General features: G+C 41.5%; 1 protein-coding gene across 2 annotated transcripts in view; it reads right to left on the reverse strand.

The window, feature by feature from the left end:
• The window catches only part of LOC108023648 (LIM/homeobox protein Lhx1), a 50,814-nt gene that overhangs the window by 18,809 nt on the left and 18,116 nt on the right, over positions 1–13,889 (reverse strand). Inside the window, exon 3 of one of the 2 annotated variants that reach the window (XM_017093265.2) lies at positions 13,137–13,363. In XM_017093265.2, coding sequence (XP_016948754.1) covers positions 13,137–13,363 — 227 coding nt within the window. Of the gene's footprint in view, positions 1–10,749; positions 11,060–13,136; positions 13,364–13,889 lie in introns of those variants that run through there. The other variant, XM_017093266.3, reaches the window with a different exon arrangement.

The following is a 13,889-nucleotide window of genomic DNA, read 5'->3' on the forward strand; positions in this document are numbered from 1 at the left end:
GCCATGCTGTTGGTTTTACAGCCAGACGAGCAGGCACCAAAAGGACCAGGGGACCAAAGGACCAAAGGACCTTCCTCCCCTTTGTTTTCCGCGCAAGAAGAATCGCTGAGGCTACACTGGAAATATTCCAGGACCTTTCCTTATTAATGTCTAATTTTAATAAGCAAGATGGCCTTGAAAATGAAGGAGAAATCAAGAAATTTAACTAAATTACGAAATTAAAACTATTTTGGAATACAAAATTTCAACTTCTTGGCAATAATTAAAAGCTCAACTATATTTTTTTCAAAGTTTCAGAACATTATATTTAACATTTTGAAAATGTAAAAGTATCTATTGCTAATTTAAATCGAATTTTGGCCAAGTTTAAGAACAACTTACATAGAAATCTTTTGTTTAGAGACCCCTGTCTTGGAAATAAAATTTATTTACAACTTTATTTTAATTTCACTCGCAGTGCCCTGGTGTTGCTGCTGCTTTTGTGACGTTGCTGTCGTGATGCTGCTGCTGTGCCTAAAGCAACAGGATTTCGGGGCGCGCGTTTTCCCTTGGAACGCGTTGAGCTGTGCCAAAAAGGATTTGCCTCATCCCTCCCCAGTTGGCATTTAACATTTTCCACATACATTTCTATATACATGTACGTCTCTCTCTCTGAAACTGATACCAATGGTGTTCGGACCCGGTTTCTTTGCCAAAAAAAGAAGAAAAACAGAAACCGAAACCGTTTTGTTTTTATTGTTTTTGTGTGTGTTGTTGTGTTATTCTTTCATTTCAACGCGCCTGTCGCTCAGAAAAAAAATGGAAGAGAGAATATTTAAGGACCTCTGCCAGAGCCGAGGAAAGGTGAACTCCTTTTGGCGAGCGACGAACCAACTGACAGGAACAACAATAATAAAAACAACAGCAGGAACAACACAAGGACAATTGCCATGAACAAAATGGCGTCGTTTTGAGCCAGCAAGAGGAGCCGAGCGGAAGTAATGGAGGTTAAGGACTCACAGGATGCACCCCTGCCCCCCACATTTGCCTAAGAAAAGAATGTTTAAAGAGTTTGGGGAAAGTCGGGAAAGTTATCAAGGCTTACCGAAGTATATCGCTCCTATCAAAAGTCTTAGAAATCTACTTGAACTTTAAGGAACTTTACTTAAAGTCAAATACTGTGATAAGACGCCCAAACTATTTCACACTCCTACCGTGAGCCTCAGACATATATCAAATAAACCAAAACTAAAGTTCCCTATGGCAAGTATTATGATAATTCGCCCAATGCCACCACGTATTTCCCTAAAATTGCATATATCCCACATCCATGAGCCTCAAACCCCTTTGTGCAAGCCAGGAACCGCACCCAGAAAGGGAAAATAGGCTAAGCAAAAACGGCAGCTAGCTGATCCCGAGATCAGCAGACCCTGTGGACCATGCCCACACAGAGATGACAAATATGTTGACAACGCAACACGAGCGAGGACCCCAGGAACCCAGGCAAGCCGGGGACCACACATACACCGTCCTGCTGAACGGAATTGCAAATGAATTGATGCGCTTTGTTGACTTTTGTCAATTGGGATTATGCCCATTCCCGTTCCGATTCCCATACCCCGGACGCGGATTCATGGTCCCGAAAGAGCGCAGCCATTGCGATTAACAATTGGCTTAAAGCCGTGCCAAACAAAGTGTCGAAAAGCGAGCCTAAGCCGCAGATTCAGGTTCGGTTTCAGAGTCTCAGGGCGACCCAGGCCCGAAAACCGAGACCCCAGACGATCCCCAGATCGCGTTCTGCTGTCGGATCATTGACGAATGGGACAATAACAACTTTGTCTACCTGCCCACGCGATCGAAACTCTATATATACGTGCATTTGTGTAGATGGTACTCGGCTGTACGGGGCAGACTGAGGGGCAGAGATCAGAGATCAGCGCGCCTAGATTATTATGCCAGTCAGCCATCCGTCGGGGGATTTGTAAAACAGATCTTTTTACGGATTAAAGGCGAAACCACAGCAGCGGTGGCGGTGGCGGTGGCGGTGGCGGTGGATTCTGCGGTTATGACAAGAGACCCGCAGGTACAGTGAGAGAAATTGGGAGCAGGAGGAAAGAAATCGAATTCATAACAATATTAAGAGATAACTTCCTTAGTAAGAAAATGGTCCCCACTATGGGAAGATGGTACATATAGTTTAAAACTCCTGACACATTTGTTTTTCAAATTCGACTCTTTATTTTCCCCTGTGCACTTGTTTATGGCCCGATTATTGAGCTCAAGACACGAGCAATAAAAGCAATCCACATCTGAGTCTCCAATCTCGGGGAGAACTTCCGCAAAACGATTTAGTTTTGGATACTGCTTATAAGGAGGGGGATTATTTGGACTGGAGGCGGGGTCAATGGCACAAAACCGCAGAAAGTGAAAGTAAATGAGTCTCTTGTGGGCCAACACACAATATTTGTCTTAATTGGAGTAATTTGGCGATTTTTTCGGGTAATAAGAAGTTGGTGAATAGATAGGTGGCAAAGTGGGGCCAATTAATGGTATCGAAAATGGGGAATGATCGTGGATACTGATCGTGGGTACTTATGGCCAATACTAACTCAAAACATTATTGGATAGGTACACAATCTATCTATACTTTATAGCCAATCCAACTTTTCATGGCTAAAGCTTTATAGGGCCAGTGAGAGTATATTGAAATCCCAAATTAGTTCACACAACACTGAGATACTATCCCGAAATTTGCGATTTTCCCCCCGGACCCAGATTTCGGTGTTGCTATAGTTGGATTTCCCTTTCTGTTTGTTTTCCCAACCGTATTTTGTTATTACTATTTCGGTTTCGGCCCCGCGCTGTCAAACATATCAATTTCAAAGCGAATTTTCCTCCGGGCCGGCCATCGCCCTCTCCCTCTCGCCGGCAGAGGCCATCTCTTTCTGGCTGTCCCTCGGCTGTTTTATTTGTTTGTCCATAAATTGTCTGTCAGCATTTCTGCTTTTGTTTTCTTTGCTAGATTTCCGACATGTTTTTCTTGTATCTCGTTTTTTCGGCCGTTTTCAGGGTTTTGTTATAACTTTTGATGGATTGCATGCAGAAAATGCCGAAAAACTGAAAACCGAAAAACGAGCAAAGTTCAAAATTATAAATCACACTCAAATTTGTTGGCAGAGGCAAGCGAAGTGCAAAAAGCGAAGTGCAAAATTTATGATTTGCCGTAAACAAGAGTAACAACAAATCGATTAACACATAAAACGAAAACAAGAATTGACTCCAACGATTTGTGACACTAATAAATAAGGCAGCAACAAAGGCAGCAGCCCCATCTTGCGCCTTTTCTCCGGTAATCTTTTTTTAAAACTCACTTCATCCTCCTCGGGGATACTTTATGGGATACGCGAAACTTTTATTTATTTATGCTTATTGCGTTTATCATTTGTGACATTTGCATAGCGCCGGCGTGGGCCAAAATGTGGGAATCTGGGGAGGATCCGGGAAGTCGGGGCCATCTGGGAATCAGGGAATCTGGGGGCCCGAGAAATTGTCACAGCTTGCCCGTTTTTATGGCTCCAACCGAGTCGCAATCTGCAGCTGTAAAAATCTGCGCAAATTTATGCGCAAATGAATTGTGCATTTGATGTTGGTTTACTCGCAAAAAGGGGAGTGGGCCGACTTAAAAAATGGGCACAAAAAGCAGGGAAACCCAAGCAGCAGGTGATGAGATATGGCTTTCAAGTCCTGCAGTTGCAAACTAGATCAAACACCAGCTGCATTTTAAAAGCAGAATATTCCTTAATAAGAAAAAAAAGAATCTGTACAATATTTTTGTAAACACTAAAAATATTGAGCAATTTACAGTATTTCTTTAAATACTATAATACTCTGTTAAATGCACAGCCCAGCTTCCTTAAGATATTCCCATAAATAATATGATATTCTCAACACTTGTGGCATTTTTAGTGGCACTTCATCTGTAAGGTCACAACCAAATAAATCATAAAAACCAACCCATTTCTAGCGATCTAAAAAGTCATATTTCAAATGATTCATTAGTTCCACCTTTTTCGGTTCATTCATCTTTTTAGCACCTATTCCCAGACGCAATCTTTACTTAATCTCGAATTTCAGCAGTACACAAATACAGAAAATAGGAAAAAAGCTGTCACACTTTTGTTTTTATAGGCAGAAAATGCATTTTCGCCTGACCCACATTCGTGGCCCACTGCCCCGCCCTCTTCACCTTGCCGATATGTGTTTTTCTCTCAAGTTTTTTCTTTTTCGCATTTTCCAGGCCAACAACTGAGTCACAGAGATCCAACGGATCACTGCGATCGCCGCCGCCTGAAAACTGACTCATATCCATTGGCGGTCGTGAGTCAGGCGTGGAAAGGTGGAAATCTTGACGGTTCTGGGCGCTTTTTTTCTGGTCCTGAGCTACGACCGTTTTGTTATGTCATTTATAGCCGCCTATTTAACGTTTTTTCAAGCGAAAAACTTTATTTTCACGCGCATTACGCAAAACGCAGAGACGCGGCGGCGCAACAACAACTGTAACTCCAAAGTCAGGCTCCAAAAAGCGCCTCGCCAGTAAAAGCCCATTAAAACTAGCTCTGAAGTGGCTGTAAAAAATAAAGCCAAACTAAAAATAAAATAAACATTAACTGCTCCGCAAGTGCGGGCTTTCGAGATAGAAAACAGAAACAGAAACATAGCTCGAACGGGGAGCACTCGTAAAATACTGGAGATTGGGAACAGGTTCCAAATAAAGGGCAATGAGGAGGAGTGACCCCGACAAGTGGGTTTGGGTTTCGGTTTCGGAATTTATCTAAGCTGCAATGGTTTCGCCCCAGCGGTTACAGGTGGAAGGTATCTGGGTTGTACCGAAGATCAGGGCGGGTTCCTCGAATTATCGATCTATGTGGGGCACTTTTAGGTGCCCTTTGGAATCAATTAAACATTATCATAGGAGAAATAAAGGAAAAATACTATATGATATACCAACAAAATAATTCCAAGTAAAATACCGCACGTTATCGTTTTTCCATACCATGTCCTTTTAAAGTTACATACATCGCCTGTGTGGCTTTTAAACCATCGCCGCTCCGTCAGTTATCTCCCCTGAACATATGCCCACATATATCATACATATTTATATAAATATGAGTTATGAGTGTGCAAAATAAAAGGAAGCTTAAAAGGGAAAAACGCAGCCAATGGCAAAGATCCCAGCGGCGCGATAAGGAAAGCCACCCCGTCGGAAAAACTCGGGGCGGCGAAAACTTTAAGCTTAAAGAGCCCAGTGTTTGTATTGTGTTTTATTTGCGAGTCGAGTCGGAGGAGGTGGAGAAATAAAATAAACGAGGGAATCGAAATCGATTTCGTGTATTTCGAGTGCTCGGAGTCTTTTGCCTCTCGCCTAAGCTTTTCCAAGGGGCCTTAAGCCAGTAGAAGTAGTAGTACGACACCCCTAGCCCCCTAGCCCCCTAGCCCCCCCACCACTCTTCGCCCATTTTCTTTTCCTCTCCTTTGGCAAACATCATTTTGCACACAAAGCTCTGCACATTTCCGTTTCCGTTTTGTATACATAACCTCAATTCACATTTTGGCACGGCCACCCTTAGATGGCAACCCCCGGTGCGAGGCCCTCTCTTTCTGGCACGGCTAGCTAAATACCCCTCCCCCACACAGCATTTTGCGGCTGTCTCTTTCCTTGGCAAATGCCACCTGCAGCAGTTTTTGTGAAGCTTTGCGTGCTTTTGGTTTCGACAGTTGGATTTGTGCTGTGCGACCTCAGAATAAAGTCCTTTCTCCCCCACCACCACCCCCGCCCCGTACCCTACAGCTTCCCTTCGCCCTTTGTTTCGTTTTTCCTCGCTTTTTGCGGCTGCTGTTTTCTTTAGTCAGCCGCCAACGCGAAATCCGCCAAAGCAAGCCACCCCCAGTGCCACCCACAGTGCCACCCCCTTTGGCCCTTACTCCTCCTATCGCCATCTCTCTTTTGGCCATTTCCCCATTTGTTGCCATCTCTTTTGGTTTTTGGCCCGAGGCCCGCCTTTCTTTTTCCCCCCGTTTTTTGTGCGCTGCCAACGTCGCAGTCGACGCTTATCTCTGCCACCCCCTCCTTTAGGAGGGGATTTTCAGGAGGTTTTCCCTTACTTTTTTCGACTTCATTTTTTGGCTGGTGAAAATGTTTGGCCAAGCTTGAAATATGACACGATTACAAGGAGTGGGGGTGGCTCATACAGGAACACACAGAAGAAAATACTTTTCCTTATATTGAAGTTCTAGAATTCTGGAAAAAAATCAGTAAGATGGCATGATCCATATTTTTATTATTTTAGTTTGAGGTTAAAGTATTTTCAACAGAGGTACAGATTTTTCCCCATCTTAATTTACCCACTTGGCCAACCAATTGCAGTACAAATTTTCTCCGTGCCTTAACTCTTTGGGTCGTAAATCTCTGCTGTTTAGAGCGCCGAGGTTTTCGGAAAATAGCTCCTTAAAGTGCCGCACTTAAAGCGCTTTTATGGCCATCCACCGCCAAAAGGCGAATAAAACAAATCAGAAACAAAGGCCAACTGAAGACTGAAACTGAATCTGAAACTCTCTCATTGTCATTATCAGGGGACTTGATTTTGTTTGCTCATCAAGTTAACCCCCTAAAAACCAAGAGACACTCAATTTTTGATTGGAGATTTATGGGACAAGTTACGAGTCCGCTTTCGGCACTAAAGTTCACTCGAGTCAAGAAGACTTTGCTCTAGTTTTAACGCCTCTCGTAATTTGCCCCGACACATCATCAAATGGCTGCCCCTTAACCCTCCACTGCCCCTGCCCCGGTTCGTTTTAGTTAGACATTAAAATGCTGGAAAAGGCTGAGCGAGAAGACCCTTTTTTATTTATTTTCCGCATGCTCCTATGCTCTTTTTGTTTTTGTGTTTGTAATGTCTGGCCCTCGTTCTCGTTTTATTTCGGGGCCTTACGAGTTTTGTCATTAAGGCGAGCAAGTCGTTCAACAAATGCCCCATAAACAATAAACAATAACAAGTGTGAGTGTGCAGAGAAGAGTTATTACCCACACAAAAAGAGGGGGTGTTGGGAACCCACAGCCCTGCGACAGGTTAAGCTTTCGAATGGGAAATCGATTAAGGTGCTAGAATCCCCCCGAAAAGTGTAATGCCCAAAAATACCGAGTACATTTTAAGGGGCTAGCAGTTTTTTTTTAAATTAATAATTGTTAAATATTTGTACTACTCAAATTTAGGTAATTTTAAGAACTTCTCTATTTACCCCAGCATTTATTTGCCAACCCCATTACCTCTGAATTATTATGGTCTTGATTTATGAACTTGGCCCCCACTTTTCCTATACGATTTCCCGCTAAAATGGCGACATTTCCGCCACAGTCAGTGCCAAAAGTCTACTGGCCTTTCCACCTTCGGGCGTTATAAATTTTTATTTTTATTTTTCCTCTTGGCCGCCACAAATCAAAGCCGTGTTTTATGGAAAATAGTTGGCAACACACAAAAGGCACACACGCACTTGGCCAAATGATTTACGAAGGCGTTGAAAAGGCGTTAGAAGAGGAAGGCACCAGTTTTTTGGTTCGGTTCGGGCGATTTTTTTTTATTTTTTTATCTCACATCGGTAAAGTATTAAATTCGTGGCCCCAAAATAGCCGCAAATTTATTATCCCAACGAGCATACAGTGAGAAAAAAGCATTAAAAAATGCGCAGGGAAAGTCCGGCGGTGAAGCGGGGGCAGGGGAGGGCAGGGGGCGGCGATGTGGTCAGTCTCGTGTATAACAAAAAGTAAAAACCCAGAGAGTCATAAAAATAAAAAATAGCCCAAGTAAATGTCAAATAAACTTTAACGGTTTTACTTTTTTCCTTCGGTTCCTCGCTTTTTTATATTTTTTCTATGGGAAACAGATTGGACCACAGGCAGCCGCAGCAGCCAAAGCTATAAACTTTTCGAGCTGCAAGGCCCCAAAGCAAAAAAATATACTACATATAAATACTTATATAGCGGTGTATAAGTGTATATAGATTTACACGGCAAAAAGATACTGTTTGCACCTAAAGTTCATTGTTTTATGCAAAATATCTGGGGGGCAGCTCACTCAACTAAGAACTATGCAATATATACCATAGCTAGAATTAAAAAAAAAAATAAAAACAATCGAAAAATATATTAATTTAAACATTTTTACACATTAACATACCAAGAATCTAGTTAAAACTTGATTTGCTGGCATTTCACATAAGGATACACCATTTTTTTCTCTGTGCAAATTTGTATAGACCAAGTAACCAAACAAAAACTGCCACCGCTGCAAAAACTGAAACTGCAAATAAAAATAAAAACTCCTGGAGAACGAAGAAGTAGCAACCGCAAGGCTGTTGGCGAATCAAAGGGGCGGCGGCCAAAAAGGGCGGCGGGGGCGTGGCAGAGGGCCAAGGGCGTAGCTGAAGCCAGCGATTTGCCGGCGGCCCTTCGAGAATAAGAGTACTATATTACGTGACCAGCCGGCAAAATGACAACCGTAAATCTGCGGTATATTTCATGTGGTTGAACGGACTGAAAGGAGGATATGCGCTATAGGGCTACCCATTACTTTAGTTTGGGCTTACCAGGCAATCAGAACAAATAAAAATCAGGTATATTATAGCTTCACATATTTTTAAAAGGTTATCAATTGTCAAGTTTTCATTTACTTGCAAGGGGTAGTATCGTAATTTTTTGCGACAATTTTATAAAAAAAATACATTTTTAGGTATGACATTATACTTTTGAACAATTACTTTCTTTGTTTCTACAAAAAAAAACTGATTTCTTTTGAGCGAAAAATAAGGATATCATTTTTTGCCGAATAAACGATTTTTTCCTTTAACTTTTCTGTTGTAACTTGGTCAAAAATTATCCGATACTTTTTTTGTTTCGACCAAAATACTGATATTTTTTGGGCCGAAAATACGGATATAATTTCTTGGCGAAAATTCGATTTTTTCCTTCGTCTTTTTTTGCTGTAACTTGGTCAAAAATTGTCCGAGCCCTAAAGGACGCACTTTTTTATACAGCTAACAAGCGACATAATTGATCGCAGTGATTTCCGCACTGATTCTGAAAACTAAAAATTTTGGCAAATTTTCAATTTTTTGGCAAGGGGTAGCATCGTCATTTTTTGCGAAAAATTTTCAAAAAATAAATTTTTAAGGTGTGAATGCCAATTGATTGGAAATTTTGTTACGAGCTCAGCAAGGTATGACATTCCAACTTTGGCCCGCTACTTTTGTTGTTTCGACCAAAATACTGATACTTTTTGGGCCGAAAATACGGGTATAATTTTTTGGCGAAAATTCAATTTTTTCCTTCGTCCTTTTCTGCTGTAACTTGGTCAAAAATTGTCCGAGCCCTAAAGGACGGACTGTTTTATACAGCTAACAAGCGACATAATTGATCGCAGTCATTTCCGCACTGATTCTGAAAACTTAAAATTTTGGCAAATTTTCCATTTTTTGGCAAGGGGTAGCATCGTCATTTTTTGCGAAAAATTTTCAAAAAATAAATTTTTAAGGTGTGAATGCCAATTGATTGGAAATTTTGTTACGAGCTCAGCAAGGTATGACATTCCAACTTTGGCCCGCTACTTTTGTTGTTTCGACCAAAATACTGATAGTTTTGGGAGGAAAATTCGAGTCATAAATATAAAAATAAATATTTTATAAAAAATAACATTCCAAGTAGTTTTATAATCGCTATAATCTTTGATAGTGCCAACAATATATAATTGCTAATACGCCACGTTGCCACCCTGCAAATAGTCAGACTTTCAGCTTGAGAGGTTGAATTTTCGGTCCTACTTTAACGTAAAATTGGATTTAAAGATAGAGTGGCCAACCCAACAACAGCTGCTTATCGCTGGAAAAAAGATCAAGAGACGAAGATGGACTTTAAGGACTTTGGGCCATATGCGCTTGACCCTTTTGGCCGGCAAAACAAGACCAGAAAAAGTAGGCGTAAGAAGGCAACAAAAGCGGCAACAGCCACAAAAGCAAACAGGACAATAAAGCAGGAGGCACATAAAAAGGCAAAGGAGGAGTGGGTTCATAAAAATTTTGTTTTCGGCCGTCATAAAAATAACAACAGAATCCCTCCGAAACAACACGCCAAGTCGGAGTTAAGGTCGTTTAAGGGTCATTAAGTACGCAACTCGCACACACAACATCCAAGTATCCCATAGATACTGACAAGGACTCCCACACGATTATGCCGAAGTGCCGTAAGTCATTTGAAGTGTTGATGATAACTCACAAAGTTTAAGGCTTAAAGAGGCGGAGAGAAAGTCAAAAAGTTGGCTTATTCAATTTTTTAAAAAGGGTTGCCACCTTGAGGTGAATTTTTCACTCACTCATAGTTTAACCAAGGAAAAAAATTTAAAAAGTTTCCTCTTCTTTTACTTTGTATTTAAATTATCACAAATATTTCTACATAATTTCAGCACCTTGATGAAAACCAAGGAAAAACTTAAAATATTAACCTTGTGGCCTTCAAAAAGATTACTCATTTAAGATAATTCAAACCGGGAGCTTGAAAACACTTTGTAATTAGTTCTATCTGCCCCGTTTTTTCAGCACTTTATGGAACCCGTTCCGCTCTTCGGCTACCAAAGTTTTATCTCAAAACTTTTACCCCATTGCACTTTGTGTTCCCCGCTTTCTTGGGTCGTTTTTTCATTTTTTATTTGTAGTTTGATTTATTACCTCAGTTACGCCGCCGCTGCCCGGCCATTCATTCTTGTTGTTTATCACACAGCAAACAGTTTAATTTATATGACAAGCAATAAATTGACGCGTCGAGAGCGAAAAAAAAATATCACACGTTTCCTTTTAAAAATGTTGATAGTTTGCCTGCTTTTTAGTAATTTCTTTGTTTTCCTTGACAAAGAAGCGTATGCTTGATGTGTTGACACTGTTTTTGCGTTCGTCGGAAAAAAAATAGTTGCATAAACTCTTTGTGGGGCTTGTGTTGTGGCTAAGTGAAAAACCCGTTGCACGTAATTAACGCAATTAAAATCAAAACATTAATGACCTGCGCTCCTTTTGGACCGACGGCGCCGCTGACTGCGACGCGTCAGAGCAGTCAGCGTCGCTGCATCGATAAAAGCAGCAGACGTGCAGCATTTGGAGAATTTCCCCGGAATTTAGAGTAATTTTTCATCAATTTTTATTTCAGTTAAAAAGTGTATTTTTTCAACAATTTAGGTGAAAATAAATAATAATTATTCTTGAATTATTGGCTGGGAACTTCCAGTGGAGGCATGGTATTACTAGTGGATGCAAAATGGTGGAGAGAGCCGGCAAAGCGGGCGAACATTTTTGCCTACTTTTTGGGGCTCGCAGCCATTTTGTTCTGCCTGCGTCGACGTCGGCAGCGACGCGTCACTTTGCCATCTTGCATCTCGCTCTCTCTTTCCTTGTGAATGCGCAGCTGCGAAGAGAAGACTCTCTCTCATTCGCCACCGCTCTCCGTCTTCCACCATTTCTCTCACCCTCAGTCTCTTGCTCGCTCTCCGTCTCTCATTCCGGGGTAAGGGAGAGAAAATGGCAGCGTTGAAATATTTAACGCCGCTAAGTATGCTACGAAAATATTTTTGCCAACAAGCAAAAAAACTCCAAGCACATATTGTTGATTTTCTTTCGCGACCCGAAAATTATGGCCAAGATAAGTTGAGGAAGCAGAAAAGGGAAAATTACAGAAATAATTTATAATTTTCTAGAAGTTAGGGGAAAATATTTAAATACATTTAAGGAAACAATTTTAAAAATAAATAAGATAAGATTAAGATGTAACCAAAAAAACACTTTAAAAAAATTGTTGGGGCGTAACTTTAAAGCTTTAATTGCCGCTTTTGGCCAGTAAAAACTTGGCAAACGTCAAATTAATATCCAACCAACTTTAAAGCTTAACCCATGCTCGCACACACACGTATATGCACATCCTTTAAAACTTTGCTCGTCGAGTGAAAAGGGTAAACAGAGGCGAAGAGGCAGGGTCGAATTTTGCAGCTGCTTTTGGCTTTAATGCGTTTTCAGTTTTTCCCAGCTGCCTTTCCATTTTCCCCGTCTTTTTGTTGAGTTTTTCGGCCACGAAAGGAATGCGAAAATTATGCCACAAAAAGCAGCTTTAATGGTTATATTTTTTTTTTGGAAGAATGGTATTTTTAAATTAGCGGGGAACGTGGGGATTTGGAAAATATGAAATATATGAATTTATTTTTAATTAAGAACCAGAGCCTGCTTATAATATTATTAAAGAAACCTATCTTTAAGCAACCCATGCAGGATTATGTTTTCCCATTTTAATTTCCACCCTCCCCATCCCAATTTTTCCAAGTCCCCTTCATCGCACCGTGTGTACTTGCTTCCTATTATCTTATGCATGACTTTGTTTTATTTATGCGATTTGTGTCAATATTTGCCAAGCATTTAGCCCATGACTTTTGCACGGTTTTCTTGGTAACGCAAAAATACTGGAAAATATATTTTCCGGGATTACCAAAGAAAACAGTATGGGTAGCGAAAAAAAGAGGAAAAATGCTACGCCCGAAAAACCAACAATCAGCCACAACAACACCCAGCATCAACAGAAGGCAAAAACAATGGCAACATTTTCTTTTATTCCCACGGTAATTTGAATGGCAAATATTTCTATGGCAAACGATAAACAATTAGTGCAAGCAAATAGACAAACTGCGTCAGAAATTAAAATATTTTCGGGCAGAAAACGCGTGGCACAAATTGCGCCTAAATATACCCAAAAGCGTTCCACGTGTCGTATGCGTAATTTTGTATTTATTGCTGATGGAATTGCAGATACGTGAGGGGCTTTAGGCTCCATGGATAGCGAGGGTATGAGGCGGGGATAGGGGCCGTGCAGAGCAGAGTCTCATTAGCAAAGATGAGCCCCAATTGGGATGTCCGGCAAATTTATGGAGCCCTGATTAGGCCACTCCAATCGATGGCGCGCAAAGAGAGGGCCAGAACACCTAGATACTGTCCTTGCATTTATTTTTGGAGTTACTTTTTGGTTTGCAAACATTTTGACCAAGAAAAGTATCTTTTTGCTTTAACACACTTTGGGGACTTACCGCTCAGCGAATTGTGCCCGCAGGATGGCGCCTTGCCCAGCAGATAGTCGTCCTTGCAGATGAACTTATTGTCGTCCAGCACGTAGAGCTGCTCCCCTGTGCTCAGTTGCTTGCGGCAGATGCAGCAGGTGAAGCAGTTCAGGTGGAAGACCTTGTCCCTGGGCTTCCGCACCAGATCCGACGGCGCGATACCCTGGCCACACCCACTGCACTTGGTGCCGTAACGTCTGCGGGCGGAAATACAAGGGATAATAGGTTATTTACAAGGCAGCTTTACGTTTACTTTCCCTATCCATAAGTACCTTCTGAAATTATTGGATTCAAAAAAGAGTTACCGAAAGTGCTGTGCCTTTAACACCCAAAATGTAGCAATGTAAAATGCAGATAATTAAAATGTGGTTCTATCGTTTCTTGAAAGGTATTAACTGAGCCGGTCCCAGGCCAATTCGAGATTGAGGTCTTAGGGCTTGTTTGCAGCTCACAATGGACCGCTCCTCTTCATTGTGCCTCTCGGGCGCCTTTCAATCCTCATATCGAGATATCCCAGCTTCCCAGCTTCCCAGCTTCCTAGCTTTCACTTACCCATTTGGAAGCCCTCTCCCTTATGGATGGCTTTTGTCCGTCGCCCTCACTTGTTAACCTTTTCCCACTTTTTCCCACTGGCGCTGATTGATAGGACACCTAGGCGACGTTTCGCCCTTTCGGGAGAACCGGACTTGATTTCATTCTGATTTGTTCAGGTATTTTGCATGT

This window comes from Drosophila biarmipes, chromosome X, assembly GCF_025231255.1.
Source record: "Drosophila biarmipes strain raj3 chromosome X, RU_DBia_V1.1, whole genome shotgun sequence".
NCBI lineage: Eukaryota > Metazoa > Arthropoda > Insecta > Diptera > Drosophilidae > Drosophila > Drosophila biarmipes.